The sequence below is a fragment of the Neolamprologus multifasciatus genome, chromosome 3, assembly GCF_963576455.1.
Source record: "Neolamprologus multifasciatus chromosome 3, fNeoMul1.2, whole genome shotgun sequence".
Lineage (NCBI taxonomy): Eukaryota > Metazoa > Chordata > Actinopteri > Cichliformes > Cichlidae > Neolamprologus > Neolamprologus multifasciatus.
The window spans coordinates 24878087-24896328 of record NC_140441.1 but is presented as its reverse complement, the minus strand read 5'-3'; the positions used below and the strand labels follow the sequence as shown (position 1 = coordinate 24896328).

Here is an 18242-nt window from a genome sequence, read left to right as displayed (position 1 = left end):
CGTCATCACTTGATGAAGGGAAATGAAGTGAGGTGTGTGTGTTCCTGTGTCCGTCTTTGCATTGCAGTGACTGTCCTGCTGTGGTGTGACAGGATCGTCTTTGTTACCTGTGGTGTTGCCTAACGTTGTGTTTCATACTGATCTCGATGTTTTTTCTTTTTTTCTTTTTTTTGTTTCTTTTTTTATTTATGGGTAGTCTGGATAGAGTTGTGCATTACTATAATGAATTTCATGTATGATTACAACAATTGTTTGATTGTATATTAAAAATAAAACCTGTAAAGATTAAAATTTGTTTTAAATTAAAAACAAAGATTCAAGTTGCACACGTGGACTGATGTGTGATTTGTTCTCGGCAGGTTTTGCTTGTTGTCAGGCTGTTGAGCTCCACTTGTTAGCTGTCATGAAGCTCACAAAAGTCCTCGATTTTAGAATCAGACAGACTTTTCAGAGAACTTTATAGTTTCCACGAAGACAAAGTTTATTTACCCTTTTCATTAAAATAGAAACTCATTCTTACAAAAAAGAAAAAGGTGCTCTATAAAATACAAATCCATCACCTGTTGACCGACAGGTTACCAGGTCCAAAGGAAAGCTTTTACCTTCATTAGGTACACCTGATCAACTGCTTGTAAATCTAAATCTAATCAGCCAATCACATGGCAGCAGCTCAACACATTTATTCATGTAGACGTGATCAAGACGACCTACTGAAGTTTAAACTGACACTGGTCTAAATGTTACAGAAACTGCTGGGATTTTCCCCACACAGACATCTCTCTGGTTTATGATCGGGAAAATATCCAGTGAGCAGCAGTTTTCTGGAGGATTTTATTTTGGCCAGACTGCTTCAAGCTGAAGGCAGGCAGCAGTAACTCAAATAACTATTGTTACAACCATAGTAGACGATGCAGAAGAGCATCTCTGAATGTTGAATCTTGAAGCAGACGGGCTTCAGCAGCAGAAGACCACGTCAGCTGCCACTGCTGTCAGCTAAGATCAGGAAACTGAGTTCACAGGTTCACCAAAATTGGACAACAATAGATGGCGTCTGGTCTGATGAGTCTCTGGAACTTTCAGAAGGTAGGATTAGAAGTTGGTGTCAACTGCATGAAAGCGTGGCTCCATCCTGCCTTGTATCACCAGTCCAGGCTGGTGGCGGTATAATGTTGGGGATATTTTCTTGGCAAACTTTGAGCTCCTCGGTACCAACTGGGCATCATTTAAAAACCACAGCCTGCCTGAGTATTAATGCCAGTCATGTCAATCCCTTTATGACGACAGTGCACCATCTGATGGCTGCTTCGAGCAGGACAACACACCATGTCAGAAAGCTCAGATCAAACTGGGTTCTTGAAAATGACAATGAGTTCACTGAACTCAAACAACCTCCACAGTCTCCAGATCTCAGTGTGATAGAGCAGCTTTGAGATGTGGAGGAAGAGGAGATTCAAATCATAGATGTGTGATGCTGTCATGCCAACGTGGACCATGAAGGTACCTAATAAACTGTCCAGTGAGTGTAACTACTGTCTCTTTTCCTTTCATGTAATGGTTGCTTTGTATTTCAAGTCATCAGGTTTTTTTTGGAGTTGTGGTTGCAATCTTGTGGTCTTTGCCAGAGGAAGAACCTGCAGACCGAGCTATCACTTACTATAAACGTTGTAAGGATTTCATTATTGTTTGTAGTCAAATTCTGTGCAAATACTCTCCACCCTGCTTTGCATGTTGTTTATTCGGGCACTTAGAAACATTAGCAGGGATAGGCACGCACTCACTCTCTGTTCTCATGTTGCTCCACAGCCATAATTTGCCATATTGTTGACACAGATGTGGCACATCTGGCAGCTGTGGTATAACTTTAAAGTATATAATCTAAGAAAAAAGCAGAATTTGATATGAAACTGATTATGTAAAGAAAATCTTGTTTAAAAAAGAATGTTATCCACTTTATCAGGTTCTTCCTCCAGAGCCAGTTGAAACAGGAAATGTCACCTAAATTTAGGGTGGATCTACTTACCCACTGGCTCATCTTACCCCACTTTCCTCCAAGGACACGCTGACACTGTGTGTGTGTGGCAGGACAGAACAAACAGCTAATAGGTTTCCACTGATGATTCTTCTACTGATGATTTGCTGTGCGTAGACAGTATGAAGCATCTCTCTCATTCAGTCTCTCCTAATAATCTCTGTGGTTGCAGCTTTGTCAACAACTGCTCAGTCATATTGCAAGAAATCTGACACGTGAAGTTATTTGTTTATACATGTTTGTAAAACAGATATTAATTGCTTTTTTTGTGATGTTAAAAAAGGATTTCAAGTCTAAAATGAACTCTTGTGTCTTACTGAAGCATCTGAGGTTCCCTTTAGGTGGAATGCAACAGCCTGCTGCTGAAAAAGAAAATGCTTCTCTCAGATCGAGACATTTGTTTATTCGCACTGCACTTTGTGATTTAGCTCTTGTCCTCAGACTAGCAGAAGCTAATTAGTGCAGACAGGAAGTCTTATAATGTTGTCCCAAACGCAGTAATGGGGTTGAGTTTGAGAGGTTCAGGTTTCCCAGAGATGGACCAGCTTCTGTGAGCAGTCCCTGCCCAGTGTCTCAGCGACCTGACAGCAATCCACGTCTCCTCATATCCACTTACACATCTATCATTCATGACTCTGTCCTTTCCCTGTTCACCTATATTCACAAAACAGCGTCTGATCCTCTTGCAGATTCAAAAACAAACAGGGCTTTCTCACCTAAATCCATATTATCATCGGATTAGCTGTGTGAACATTTTGTGTGCAGCTTCTCAGTTTGTTGTTTGAATGAATGTGCTGCTGTTCACCTGCATTCTGAAAGAAATGAGACTTATTTTTTCTCTTCTCAGGAGATCTGTTTCCTCCATCACCTGTGTCTGGCACAGCCTCGTAGCCATGGCTACCACAGCCATTACACAAAAAGGTCTAACTTGCATTATTAACGCCTTTCACGTGAATGCCTTCGGGAGCATACCATTTCAAGTTGAGGAAAAAGCACAGACCTTGAATGGTTTGTTATCGGACTGCAGTGAAAAAGAATAAAAGGACCAAAACTTCAATAACTTTGTTTTTCTTTTATCCTTTTTGTCTTTATTCAGCTTTTAAAGGAGGTCAGTTACTCCCACTTCCATCTTAGATTTTTATTCTTGATTCTACTAGAGTAACTTTGCATGAGTCATGGCTCAAAATAAGCCTTGTTAGTGTATTAATAAAGGGCATAGTTGCAGCCACTTGATGCTTTAGCTTCACTTTTCTCAGCCAATCAGAAGTAAGATGACTGTTCCATTTTTTTCACAAGAGGTCACCACAGCTCCATGTTTTTGTTTTGTTTTTTTCATGTTACACTGGATGCTCTTTCTGATACAACCCCAAAGACATTTGTCTCCTCCTACAATTGAACCAGGAACCTTTTGCTTGTTGGGAAAAAAAGGAAACACCAGAAAAAGCTGAGAACTACTGGTGTAAATGGAGAGGTGCTAATAATGGCTTATTTCATACAGGGTTGCTTGTGATAAATGATTACTTTGAACTGTGAATCATGCAAAGCTGCTGTAATAGCTGCAAATGAGCATAATAAGTTCCATTTACTATGCCAACTTCATGACTGATAATGAAAAAAGACATCAGACCAAACTGTGGAATCATTTTAAGCACAGCACTTTCATTTTATTCCACTACAAAAGAGAAGCATCTCAAGAGCACCAGAAGAAGCAGAACATCGCCCACTCATATCTGCCACAGACTGGACTGTAAGCCAAGCGAAGGGCCAAACAAAAGGAGTCATTTCAGTCCCAGAGAAAAATGTTTAAAATCCCAACATGCAGCAGAAATACGACTGTACTGTAAAGCTTCTGCAGAAGCAAGACGAAGACGCAGAAATCGGGTCAGGAGTCAAATTAAAATAAAATCACAAAGGAAGCAAAGCTGCTCTTCTCTACTCAAGCGAAAACAAGACACTAGTCTTAGTAAGAAGATAAAAATGACTAAGAAACAAAAATCACAGCACAAAATGGGCAGTAATAATAAAAAACTCTAAGTATTTCAAAGGAAACAGATCTAAGCTCCACCCTGTGTGTGTGTGCTCTCTCTCCTCGCTTACTTCCATGTTGTTAGAGATGCAGAGAGCTGTACAATCATGAGTAAGCAGTCGGACTGTCGGCTATTGCTCCTCGAGTCTGGCATGCATCTGTAGGCTGTGACAGTAGCTGGATGTGAATTCTGGAGTGGATCTAGGAAGCTCGAGGCAGATTTCTGAAGTATGTTGTTAAAAACCCCTAGCACTGTAAGAAACTACCAACTGAAAAATCCCCACAACTCTTTAAATAAGAACACAGGAAATGCCCGTTTACAATGCTTTGCTTTTACATTTACACTGATATTCCTCCGCCCGGATACATTCAAGCACCCAGAGTCTCCTTTTGATTGATTTTCAGTAGATGAGCCTGCAGAGGTTTAGAGAGATTGTTCACAAACGATAAATACAACTGATTGTTTCTCTTCAAAATGTGAACTTACGAATGTTTATGGACCTTTTTCAAGTGGAAATGCATAGCAGGGTAACGTATCGTCTCTCTGGAGCTCCCCACAGTTCGTCACACGTGGCTCTCGTAGAACACCTGGCATGTGGGGGTCTTGCTTGCCACTGGTTCGTCGGCGGCAGCGACCTCCTCGGTGTCCTCGGGCTGCTCATTGTGGTGAAGAGACGACGGCGGCGGGGACGGGGACGGGGACGCCGTAGCCTCTGGCTGCTCTGCGGCTTCCTCGCTGTACCCGCCGACAACGAGTGGCGGGTGGACCGACACCTGGATGGCGATGTGCTGCGGCTGCTCGTGATCGGAGGAGTTGTCGGAATCGGCGGCGGGTGACTCGCTGCGTCCCCGCTCCCTCTCCTGCAGGATTGTGAAGACATCTCTCACCCCGATGGAGGTGAGCCGGCGTCCGTCGGGAGCCTGCCTGAGGAAGGTGTGCCTCATCTCCTCCACCCCCACCACCTCCAGGATCTCCTCCATGAAGGTGCGGCAGTTCATGATGAGTGGGGGCAGCGGGATGCTCCGGGCCAGCTCCTCGATGTACCGCGCAAACTCCATGGTCTTGAATTGCGTCACCTTGGCGAGCTCCAGCGTCTTGGCCGAGGTGATGATGGGGATCCTCTTGGCGATCTCAAAGGCTTTCTGCAGCTTCTCTGCGCCTTCGGTGCGGAAGAACTCGTTGATGGCTTTCTCCGTCTTCTTCAGGTGGCTGCTCATCATGCAGAGGCGCGTGACGTTCAAGACCATGATGATGGTGAAGGTGACCAGGCACACCACCATGTAGTACACGCCCATGTCGCCGTTGGTGAACACCACGCGCAGCGTCACCGTGCAGTTGGAGCTGCCATACGCATTGGACGCCATGCAGGTGTACTTCCCGCGGTCCGCGAACTCAATGCCAGTGATGTTGAGGACACCGTTGTCGAGCAGCGACCACTTCCCTCCTGCAGACACAGAGAAGGTCACGGTAAAAGCACGGACCAATAAAAAACTTTTAAAGAAGCAGGATTTTTGTTTTTGTGGCCCATCTGTTTGAAATGTGTTTGGAGGATTTGACTGTGTCACTGCTGCTGGTTTTCCCTGTTAACGTGCAGATTCTGTTCCTTGGAAGTTATTTTGGTCATGGCTTTGTTATCCTAACCGACTGAGCCAACAACATGAGATTTTTCCTGGCCCACACTGAGCCTCTGAGGAGTGACTTATGGGCACAAATGGTCTTTGTCTATTCAAGGCAATGACTCTGTTACCTTGTTTGACAGAAATGTAGACATTTTTATCTTCTATCATTTAATAAGAAAAGCTGTCTGTTATGTTTGAGTAAACTAAATCCCAATCAAAAAATCTGGTTAAAAATAATTTTATTACAGCAGCTCTGACTGAGACGTCTTCGCGGTTGCCAAACATTTTAGACCATGCAGAAAGAAATTCCTGTCATTAGTTTTAGCAGAAACTGGACATCCTGACCAGATTTAGAATCATGACCACTCAGTGGTACAACACGGCCTACTGAAGTCAGAGTTTAAACCCTGAAAATCCTCCTAATGCATCAGTCTCCCTGCTCTGCGAGTCTGCTGTAACCTCTCCTCAGCTGTGTTTCTGCAGCTGCTGCTTTTGAAGCGTTTTAGAATCTGTTCGCTCAGGAAATCACGGCGTTTTATCTTCATGCCTGTCCTGTTACTGTACAGAAAGTCTTTTAAAGCATCGGCACTCTCTTATTCACCTCTATGCTCAATTCAACAGTGCTACATGTTAATGAGATAAATGAGCTGACTCATTTTAGGGTAACATGTGGTTTGCATATGTGCGTGTGAGCGCAGAGCTGAAGTGACCTTAGTGTTCCTGCCATGCTTTCAATATTTAAACATGTCTCGGTGTGCTGGGGTTTCCAGCACTGATCGGCACACGAGCGATCTGTTTACCCACTTGTAAACAGATCATGGGTAATGACGTCATCTATAAAGTTTGGTTCCCTGCTAGCCTACATTTGATAACCTCAGTCACAGGGTTGGCCACCAGTTGTGGTGACAGATAACTAACAGCACCTGTCAGGCAGCACAGGAGGTAACTCGAGAAGTGTCTAATTAAAATGTGGTTTACAGTCAAATCCATGGCAGAGCGATTCATACAGGGTGTGTGTGTGTGTGTGTGTAGCCTAAATGTTTGCTGGTTCTGTATCAGTTCTCATTAGAATAGTGAAGTGGCTGTTTTAGCTGAGAAACTGCCTGGAGTCAGTGTGGTGCTGTTAACACCTGTGTGTGGTTTAAAGGGAAAGGAGAAAAAGCACTCGGTGCCTGCTGTTCTCACCCTCATGAGCTATTCTAGTGAGTGACAGAGAAGCAGACGAGTTCCTCTCACAGTCCAAAGACGTGCTTGTTAGTGAGGCACCACATACCACATTGTCAATACCTGTATACATTTCTAAGTGATATAAAATACCACATGATGACTTCATTGTCACAGCAGCTCCACGTGGTTATGCTCGCTGGTGCGTACAACACTCATCATCAAAACAATTAGATCACAGGGAGTTGCTTCAGCCTCTTCCAACACAGCAGAATACTTGGAAGAAAACTGTGTTCACCAGGGCTGGACTGGGACAAAAAATCGGCCCGGGCATTTTGACTAGAGACCGGCCCACCAGGTATTATAGGAAAAATCATAAAGCCTTTGAATGAAAACAAATGTTGTTGTGACAGTGATGTACACTGTCTTGTTGGTATATGTATGATTTCTATACGTTGTACATCAGATAAAAACTTTGGTTGTAAGATTCAGATAATTATTTAATAAAAGCTAGATATTTTAAATGAGAGTAAGAAAGAAAAGGATTTCTTTGTGCCCCCCTTTCCCTGTTAATGCCCCACCTGCCCCCATGGCAAAGCTTTGCTAGACCCGCCCTGCACAGTTACCAGCTGTCAGCTACATAAAAAAGGATCCTGGTGTTATTTGTCTCTCAGAAACAGTTCATAACTTCCCTTCAACTCATTCATGTCACCTAAAAGGTAAACCTGTTTCTCCATCACCTGTTCAACTCTGATGATTCAGTAAGGACATCTCCTGGTTTCATCTTCATGTTTCCCTCTCACCAGATAACCAAACCGACATAATGACCAGCAGCTTTTACAGCTGTGGCTCCAGCAAACCTCAGCTGATACTAGAAATTAATATTAAATAAATTCTAACAGCAGCTGATCAAACGTGCTGCTGTTGTTTAACGCTACAACCGCTGGTTTCCTCTTTCTGGCGCAAAGTGGGCGATAAAGAGAGAAAAGCCGATCAGCTGATCATTGATCAGTTTCACGATTGAATAAGAGAAGAAGAGACAGCTGACAGCGTAAAGACAGAGCAAAACTCCAGCTTTGTGTCTTTTTCCATCCTAGCTGAAGTACGGGACAAACTGTGTTCCTTTTCACCTCAATACGAAGTGTGTAATATTTTCTCTGAATATGGGACAATTTTGTTTTTTAGGAGACGGTTGGCAACTCTACTAACTAACTTTATGAATAAAATAAAGTTCACCATCAGTAACATTATAGCACCCACCCAGCTGTAGAAACTCTGTCATGCTAGCTAGTACGCAGTACGAGTTATTGTAACTGACGGTAAAAAGTCAGCACAACGAAAATAAACTCCACCTAAACTTGGTTTATATCTGACCCAGATAGACTGCAGGTCATAACTTCTTACCTGAAGTTCAGTTCACCTGACACTCGGACCGGCGGCCGCCTCGGGTCTCTGCTCCTCCTGCCTCACCTTTCCCTCATCCACCTGGCCTCTTGTGGCAGCTCCGCCATAGCCACCACCAAACAACTGAGTTATTTTTACACATCTGCCAGCATCTGGCCAATCCATCACCTTTCATTGTTTATACTGTTATAAAAATAAATAAATAAAAAAAATCATCGGCCCATAAAAACGAAAAATCACCATCAGCCCACCGGGCAAATGCCCGATGGCCAGTCCAGCTATGGTGTTCACTGAAGGTGGAAACTTGTTTTACCACTTGAGGCAAAGATAAATAAATAAAATAAATAATAACAATAACCCATCATTAAGCATAACAAGAATATGCTTTGCTGGAGTATTTGCTAGCTGCACTCCATATGACAAATGGTGGATGAAAGTTACAGTAACTGTGTGGAAACATCCCAGGCAGAAAATATCAATTTCATTTTTACGTGACAATATTGTGCAGCTCCTGACGCGTTACAGGCTTAGATTATTAATAAGAACAATTAAAGTAAAGCGTTAAGCAGCTGTGTTATATTTGTGTGCTTACATTTAAACTTGTACTGTGTCACTCCTACTTTATCCATAATGCTGTTACCATTCAGTGTTTTTTCTCCTTCTATATCATCAGAAATATCATAAATTCTGCTGACATATTATAATATGACTTAGAGTATATCATCCACCTGAAATACCAGGTTAATTAGTGAGTGACCGTGGATATGAGGTAGACCAAAGTAGGGCAGGGCGATATGGCCATCAATATATATCACGATATATATTTGAAAATTTGCGATAACGATATAATTTCTGCGAGACAAAATACAACTCCACAACTTTACTAGCGCAAAAAACAAACAAACATCCATTTATTTTACTTAAACAAGCAGCTGTTTTTTTTTAGGTTTTTTTTTTAATGTGCATTAAAGCTATATAAACATTTAACAGTGCAAACGCAAAGTTTAACCAAAAGGCATTTCCAGTAGAAATGGGCTGGCATATCCTGAGCATAACCATGTATAATATCCACTGAAGTTAAAAAAGAGTTGCTTTGCTACATTAAACTGCAGTCTGCCAAATAAAAAATTCAAATACGTATTTTTCGGACCATAACCTTATGGTCCGAAAAATACGTATTTGAAAGGTATTTGAAAGGCATTTCCAGTGGAAACTGGTCGACATATCCTCAGCATAACCATGTATAATATCCACAAAACTTAAAAAGAGGTTATACACACAATACCGTAATATTATGTTGAAGCACAGTACGTATCACTCCGCGAGGTGATACGTACTGTCGGAGCCGTAATGCTCCGACAATCCATCAAGCGGTGTGGCTTCGTAGCTTAGCAAAGTCGTACTGAAACATCTGACAGATTTTCGAGCGCCGTGTACATAAGATCGTTTCCAGGTCAGTAAACACAACCAGAATTCATACATAAGGCACACGGGATTATAAGGGGCACTGTCGATTTTCAGAAAAATCAAAGGATTGATTTTAAGTGTGCCGTATTTTCCAAACAACACGGTAATAACGACGGCCCGCTAGCATGCTCTACCAAAAATAGTGCTTTGTTGTGTATCTGATGGACGAAAGCTAAACCAGTTCCACCACTGAAGTTGCAGCATTTTAACAAACCAGTTCTGGTTCATCCGTTTCATTTAACGATCCGCTTTCGCTCTTCTCATTCTGCGTCGCCACCATGTGCGTATGTAAACATAAGCAGTACGCATGCGCGTTTTACCCACATTCTATCGCAATATTTCATTTTCCTATCGTTGCCCAAAATTACACCGGTATTACCGTGAACGGTATGATATAGCCCAGCCCTAGACCAAAGTGTATAGAATAAAGCATTGTATGAACATATTGCTGAGTGGGCTGCGGAGGTGCTGGTGGAGATATTGTTACTTTCAGACCAAACAACGTTTGTTGTTCCAACCTGATTCCAATCTTTGTGCTGAGCTCAGCTTAAGAGATGCTTGTCTGATAAGGTTTTGCAGCCCAGCACAGCGCAGGTGCGTTCTAGTCGCTCTGCAGTCTTTCTGCAGATGCAGTTAACATCCCTGAGTTATTGCCGTTTTCTACCTTTGGCTGAAAGTTGTTTTTAACGACCCTATTTGCTGCATATTTCCCCCACAGAGCAACGTTTTAGTGCAGCGGTCCCCAATCCCCGGGCCTCGGACCGGTACCAGTCCGTGAGTCGTTTGGTACCGGGCCATGAGAGTTGAGGCTCAGGTGTGAAATGTATGGTTTTCAGGGGTTTTTATCAGTTTTCAGTGTTATTTTGTTATCGTTTTTATCGTTTACTCGGTTTTCCTGGGTCTTTTCACGTGTGTTATGAATAAATTTTCTTTTTTTCGGTACCAGTACTTCTTTTATTTTGTTGTATTTATCCGCGACACATTAAAGGCCGGTCCGTGAAAATATTGTCGGGCATAAACCAGTCCGTGGCGCAAAAAAGGTTGGGGACCTCTGATTTAGTGCATTAATCTCCAGCTACTCACTGTCTCTACTGTGTGGGAGCAAGAGATGGTCAGAAATCGCAGAGGGCTTTTACAAATCTGCAGTATGAGGTCTAAAAACAACTTCTGCTCCTTTCTACTTGGCAATCACGATCAATTTCCCATACTGCTATCCTCCGGAGGAGAAGGATGAATGGGCATTCAGGAAATGTAGCCTGGCCGGCAAACAGTGTCCCGCCCATCCGCCTTTTTCATGTGGAGGCGAGCATTTCTAATTTTATCACCACCACCGGATTATAAAATGACTGATGTGCTGCCGAGTACTACGAGCTAACAAACCACAGAAGCCTGTGCTACCAAGTAGGATGTGGGGCTTATCGAGGGAACTTCAGGGTTAACTTGGGTGTTTTACTCTTGCTTCACATGCCACCTGCTCTTGAGCATGTTCTGTTTAAAATAAGAGATCAACAGGTACAAAACTACTGATCAATCAGCTCTAGGGAAAGGCACTATTCCTGGAGTATCCCTCAGATCTTAGCACTGAGTTAGTAAGAAGGTTTAAGGTTTGTTTGTTTTTTTTAAATTGGGTCTAAAAGTCGCTATTGTTCCCGGATGAGCATCAGTTTCAATTGTTTGAAAATAGTTTTTGTTCTTTTAACCTTAACATATGATCATAAAACAGGACACATATGTACTTTTGGACCTTCGCTTATCCTTTGATGAAGCCAGACACACACCCACATCTGCTCCCTTCAGTCATTACCATGTGTTTAACATGTAACATTAAATCTTTATCTTTGTAAAAAGAATGCATCGAACTTTCACCAGCAGATCTGTGCATGTTTCTGATTGGCCAGGTACTGCTAACGTCACCCCTCTTTCATTTGAAAGTTTTGGCAGCTAGATTGATAAACCCTGGGTAGACTTATCGAGTCGATAACCAGCTTCTTGTGACAGTTTGACTGGTAATGTTACAGTAAGTGAGACCTGATAACAGAAAGATGTCCTGGGTATGGTGAACTGGCTTCGTTTTACAGGATCCAGGTTAGTGACTCTGCTACGTTTATTGCTCAGTGAAGTACTGCCAGCTATGGGAAAATCTATCTGCCCCTAATTATATTCCTGAGTGTAACCCAAGGGAAAAGCTGAGTGGTGGGTACAGACGCACTTCTCGGTTTGTAGGTCATAATAACAACTGCGGCTTCTCTTTCTCTCGCTCTCAACAGCATGTTTCAACAGGTCGGCTCAAGAGGATCGCGAAAACAACAAACCACTGCTCCCTCCCTGTTTCTACTAAGGTGGATCACAAGCACAGACAAAAAGATAGTGGGCTTGAAAGAAAATCACTAGTTTAAGGCTTCCTGAATCTAATTGACACAGACCATCCATCAGAAAAAGAATAATCACTGCTGCCAGACAAAATGGAGAATAATTGGGCCACAATCCCCCCAGGAACACAAGTCAGACTCCTCTTTGAATACAGAGCCAGCAACGCTTCTGGTCTTTAGATTCTTACGATGACTGCTCAGAATGTTTAAAGCCCACAGCACAAGCTCCCGTGGGGAGAAATCTGTAGTGTTTATGCTGATTTCTAAGTCCTGGTTAACTTACTCCAATTAAGAAAATCACCCTAAACTCATGTGGTAACAATGATGATGCTGCAAGTAAATAAAAATGTCACTGCAAAAAGAAAAACAGTCAGGAACCACTCACTTCAGTGGGCTGCTTTAATGTAATGTGATCATTTTATAATAGGAAAGTGAGAGCAGGAAACCAGGTTTATAATGAATAAAAAAAAAGTCTATCTCACCGCTCGTGTCCACCCGGTGACCGTGGGAGTTGAACCACTGAACGCTGGGGAATGGGTCTCCAGTGACATTGCAATCAATCAGTGTACAGCTCCCCTCTCGGGCAATTATCTGGCTCACGCTTGTGAACACAGCGGGGACAGATCCTCCGTCTGTCGCGTTACCGGTTTCCGTGTAGTTTCCGTCTGCGTTAAGCTGTGAGGCCCCGGCAGTTTGCGAGGTGACGAAGAACACCAGGACCAGAAAAACGAATCCACCGGCCCAGTTCATTTTCTCTAGCTGAAGGTTTGTTACCCAAGGGGGACGAAACTGTCATTCCTCCTGGGACTCCATCCTGCAGACTGGCTATCTCGTGATGCTTGAGGGTAATTTGGTATTCAGCTCAGGTCCATGAAGCATCTCACTGGAGCAAGAAAGTAAGGGGCATGCAATAATTAGAGACAGCCCAGGAACAAACAAATAATAATCAGATGTTTTGATAACTAGAACTCCAACCATAGGTTAATACACTTCTGTGAGACAGGATTACGTTTTTACATTTGAATTTTGTTCACACAAAGATCTAATATCTAAAAGTATCCATTTACAATTACACTATAAGGACAAAAGTACTGGGCCACCTGCATATTGCTCCTACAAGAGCTCCTTGGCCTCAAAGCTCCCAGGGCAGTTTTTGTGCTGATGTTAATGCCTATGCCACATCCCTCAGCGACCCCACTCCGTAACTGTATCTGGGACTTTGTGGGTGAGTTGCTGTGGTTCCTAAAGGCTCCCACGTTCCAATAACACCACTCAGGGTTGATTTTAACCACCTGAATTCAAAGATTATGAGGTGTGGCCCAGCACTTTGTTTTATATACACTATGAAGAAACGCACTCCATGTTTAATAACCTGCAGCAGATTCTGTTTCTGTGCTAGATTTAAAGTGACAACAATCTTAACCCTGCAACCTCGCAGTTACTTCCCCTACACTGCGTTCTTATTCCGGTAAATACCATATTTTTGACCACTGCTGCTGTTATACTATTACACTAATCGCCCATTTCCTTTATGTCTCGCAGGGTTAACGGTATCTACTGTTCAATCAGCTTTCACTGCAATAAACTGCATCCGCATCTGAGTCAGTCACAAAGAAATCCACTCGAAAACACCGTTAAATGTTCATTCATAGACTTCAAAGTTAGCAACATCAAACGGCAGCATTTTTGCTAGTCTGAAGCTGACATCGAGCTAATATTCCAGCTAAAGGCTGGTAGTGTTACATCAGACAGATATAACGCACATAGTACAGCTTAACAACAACTACGATTAACAATGTTTTTTTTTAACGTTTTATCCATATAAGCAGCCTTGCTTTGCGTTACAACCGCATCTTTGGGCTCGATTAGTATGAAAACAAAGGAAGACTGCCACATAACGGAGCTGTGTGTGGGCTCCGGCTATTTTCCGCTGTCACACGTAAAGTCCCGACGAAAATAACGTTACCTACATTACTTTATCAATTAGATAGAATACAGATATGTCAATGCGGATATTAGTCATGTGTGGCTGAGCTGTTAAGATTTTAAACTGTGCTTGAGGATAAAATAAAATAAAACAAGGGCGTGGGACCCGGCTACGTGCTGGACAGCAGATGTATGTATGGGGACCCTTCCAGAACTGTGCCGCCGCAGACTGTTTACACAGCACGAGGGTTCATTTCATGTATCGCTACAGTTAAATTGTCAACGTTACTGGACCAAAAGAGGAGAAACAAATAGCTGAAAAGACACCGGGTAATGCTGCAACGTTACCTCCTCGGCGGAGAGCCAAGCGGTCCAGCAAACCGGCCAACTTACCGTTGACAACGGCAGCGGCGGCGGATAAACGGTCCTAAAAATGGCAAAATCCGCGACTCCCCCGCTAATAAAACTCGGGCTTCATACTCACATCATGGTCGGCCGCTGTTTCACCTCGAAAGTTTGGTAGAAACTACCATAGTCGGCGGTTATCGCTGTGCTATTTCTGCTCGGGCATCATCGTCCTCCTCCTCATCGGACCGCTGACAGCTCGCTCTGCAAACGACGACTGAGCTGCTTCAAGGCACGGAGGGAGGCAACGTCGCCCAGTTGCTTGGGTTGCCCTGCCTCTACAGATGGCTGCCAGACTCAAACTGAATTCTCACTTTATACAATAAAATAATATTTGTGACATGGTTTCTATAACTTAATCCATTTTAACATTCTTTTCTTGATTTTTGATCACGTGGGGTGCGCAGAGGGTGGGAAAAATGCAACACATGAACAAATACTGGTGCAGTGCAATACTGCAAATTTTGGTATCGATCTCATACCGAGTAAATACAGGGCCAGTACTGCCGATGCTTTCAACTTATCCAAACCATCACTAAACCTGTTTTCTGGAACGCTTTCAGGTGACCTCTTATGCTCTCTGGTTAATTTATTAGCAGCTTACACCAGGCAGGGAAGATATTGGAAATTATGTTAACTTGAGCTTGAGAAGTTAAACCACAAAAAGCCACAAGTTAATACACAAAACAGGTTTAAAAAAAATTAGATTTTTTTTTAAATCTAATTAAAGATTAAGCATCCTGGTCTGATTTAAAATGATACTTGTGTTTAACTGGTTTACTTTCAGATAGATCAGACAAACCTAGACACACGAGGTAAGATATTAAATGGAAGCTTTAATACACAACACACCTGTGAGCATCAGTGCTGGAGCCTGGTTTATCCTTCCTCACACAGGCTATAACCAGGCACGTGCAGAGGGGGGGGCTAGAGGGGCTTGAGCACCCGCCCCTTTCCTGATGGGTGCCCAAAGTGCCCTTTTGTTGAGGCAACTTTAAAAAAAAAAAAATTATTTATTTTTTTTAATGTGTGTGTGCGTACGGAGTCCTGTCTGTGCCCCTCAACAATAATATTTAACTATTAATCACAGTTAAATAAAATAAAAGGATCTGGCTTGCATCAGTCACATGATCACATTTAACCAATGATCGCTCTTGACGGCAGAACGCGCTGGTTACGAGCCGGGAACGAGCTCACAAAGAGCACGCGCATTTTTTGCGGTCCGGAGCTGCAGGAGAAACACAAGTTAACTCAGAGACACAGACTGATGCGACAAAACCAGTAAGTAGGTGTACAACGTACACTGTAGTCTATAGCACACAGGAGTATTAGCTTATTACGTACACGTTGGTATGTTGAAACAAACGAGCGTGCTGTGTGTGCAACAGCGTGACAAACATTACCTGTCCTTTTATTAACTGCACAAGTAGTGCTGATCATAGCTGCTGGCTACCTGTGTAAGGCTGTCATGGGTCTGCAGCTCTGTCACCGTTTTAGGGAACATATTTAGTTTTAAAGTAAGTTTCCGGGCTTTTCCTGCCTTTCTGGAGGGATTATATTTCACTAAAAAACGATCTAATATGCATGTCCACATAATTATGCATTATTATAATTATAATATATTAAAAAACACACGCTGTATTTTAAAGAACATACATTAAGAAGCAGATTATTTTAGATTCATATTTTAAATAAGACAAAATTTGGATTTTACAGCAGTAAAATGATTGTATCTCTACAGTTTAAAAATGTAATAAGCTTTGCCCCTGCACAGAGTGGATCGTGAAACAAATGGAATCATCATAATGACATTATTTCATATTTATTACTTCCCCCTCCTCATTGCTTTATTATTGTAGTTCTAGTAATAAATAATAATGTAAGGATTCTGGATCAGCACAGTGATGCCCATAGTATATATAGTATTCTGAAGAAGGTCTAAAACGTCACTGTGTGTGTGTGTGTGTTTTATTTAGATGGATTTAAAAAAAAAATATTACTCATGATATAACATTGTCCAGACATGCCTGGTAAGGACATGAGGAGGAAACAGTAGGAGCTGTGTGAGGCTACTAAAGGCAGTGCTATAACATTTTTCTGTCATCATTTTATTATAGATTAAGTGCGAGAGTTGTTAGGTGTGGATAATTAGATTCTAGTTTATTGCAATAGCAAGTTGTGCCTTGTTCTCAGATAGACAGCAAGTGGAGAGTGATATATGAAAAGATGGGATGGAAGGAAGAAGAGAAGCAAAGAGTGATTCACAGGCAGAGCCTAAATTATTTCTCACCGTTTTTTGTTGCCTTATGGTTCCAAGCGCTGTCACCAATCTTTGCATTTTGTTATTATCTCATGATATTTGTTTAATCAGCTACCATCTCTCCTATGGACTTTTTAATGTCTACAGTCTCAGATCAACACAGCCCTGCCCTCCAGCACTATCAGCAGCAACCCCTCTACAGCAACATTGTACCCATCAGGTAAAACATCGGCTACGTTTGCTTTGCCTTGTTGCCCATATTAGATTCTTGATGAATGTGTGTTGTTGTTATTCAGCCTGGTTCAATGTGCCCCTTTTTAACTTTGAGCACCCGCCCCTTTAAACGTCTTTGCACGGCCCTGGCTATAACTGCTGCATGTTTATGCAGCCCGGCCTCCAGACTCCCACGAGGACAGAAGTAGGGTCTGAACAGCTTTCCAGTGCAAAAGACTGATAACCTCGCTCACATAAAGCCTTGTGGCATTTAATAGCATGGCACACTAAGTAGGTTATTTTGTGCATGTCTGCATTACAGCGTAGGCCTATAGTAAGAGGTAAATGGGCTGTGGTGAAAACACATTCTAAAAGGCCGTTCAATGAAAAGACTGTATATGGATCACAGTGCCAGCTTCCTTTTGAAACAATTACAGGCAGAATAAAGGCTTCTCTAAATTTAGACCCGGCCAGGGTCATTCAGCCTGTACAGGCTGTTATTCTGTTTACCAGGCCTGATAAAAGGAGACCCTGAAGCCACAGCGCGAGTCGGGGATTGACGTTATATGCCACAACCTCAGTAGGCAGTCAATAATTAAGTCAATGCTTCATATAGTAGCTGTGGAGGTTAAGGAGGTGGTGTGTGTTTTAGCTTGTGTGGAAGGTTGTTTTTATTGTTTCAAAGTAAAAACAAAACAAAAGTTTATACATTAACTTTAAGAGAATTTCAACTTTTCTGCTCTAGAGATGATTTTGGTGCTTTCATCCATTTCTGTGTTAATGTTTCACATTCTACCAAACAAATCTGGGGCACTGCTTCGGTTTTAAAGTTACTGTTGACTGAAACACATTCAAAGAGAGACCTCTTCACAGTTGCTCCTCTTCAGTTGTTGTTCAGATTTCCATCCTGGTATTTACAGAAATCTTTGCATTCAAATTTGAACGCTTCATCCACGACTGCAGTGAGAGGGGTAAAGTGTTAACAGTCTTGTATCTAAGCCACCTCGCTGACCCCGTCCTCCTTTCCAGATGAATGTTTGAGCTGTACACAAACACTTCAGACTGCTACATATTAACACAGCGGGGGCAGAAAGTCTGTACAAAGGAGAAGAAAACAGTTCCCACCAAACAGATGGACCCTGTTGTTGCTGTTGTCAGCAGGTGCTGTTATGTGAGAGCCAGCAGACTTTAGAAAAAAGGATAAAGAGGAAGACGAGTCGGTGCTGAATTGTTCATGACTTCACCTGAACCTGACCAGCTCTCAGGTCGACTTCCAAACTAATGTGCTCTTTATGCCACAAGTGTTGCTGGAGTTCTGCCCCATTATAAGAAAAAAAACTCATCTCATGTGAAGAGTTA

The 18242-nt window shown here is 42.5% G+C and overlaps 1 protein-coding gene across 4 annotated transcripts; it reads right to left on the bottom strand.

The window, feature by feature from the left end:
- Positions 1 to 3668: 3668 nt before the first annotated feature.
- Positions 3669 to 14766, bottom strand: mfap3l (microfibril associated protein 3 like). Of its 4 annotated transcripts, XR_014870123.1 has the most exons (4): positions 14490 to 14765; positions 12562 to 12962; positions 4557 to 5500; positions 3669 to 4469 (listed from the first exon to the last, which is right to left on the bottom strand). XR_014870123.1 is itself a non-coding variant. In XM_085137442.1 (3 exons), exons 2-3 carry the CDS (start codon positions 12827 to 12829, stop codon positions 4620 to 4622), a joined length of 1149 nt encoding a protein of 382 aa, XP_084993568.1. In that variant the 5' UTR covers positions 12830 to 12962; positions 14354 to 14766; the 3' UTR covers positions 3669 to 4619. The 4 variants fall into 4 exon arrangements, 3 of the variants coding, with proteins under 3 accessions (XP_084993568.1, XP_084993559.1, XP_084993552.1); XM_085137442.1 differs by having other exon boundaries at positions 3669 to 5500; positions 14354 to 14766; XM_085137433.1 differs by having other exon boundaries at positions 3669 to 5500; positions 14399 to 14765.
- Positions 14767 to 18242: the final 3476 nt, after the last annotated feature.

Excerpts from the sequence above, each read along its gene's own strand:
- mfap3l (XM_085137442.1), bottom strand. The coding sequence starts at position 12,829 with ATGAACTGGGCCGGTGGATTCGTTTTTCTGGTCCTGGTGTTCTTCGTC. Across the intron at positions 5,501-12,561 it reads TCACCGGGTGGACACGAGCG|GAGGGAAGTGGTCGCTGCTC; the intron begins GTGAGATAGACT and ends CTGTGTCTGCAG.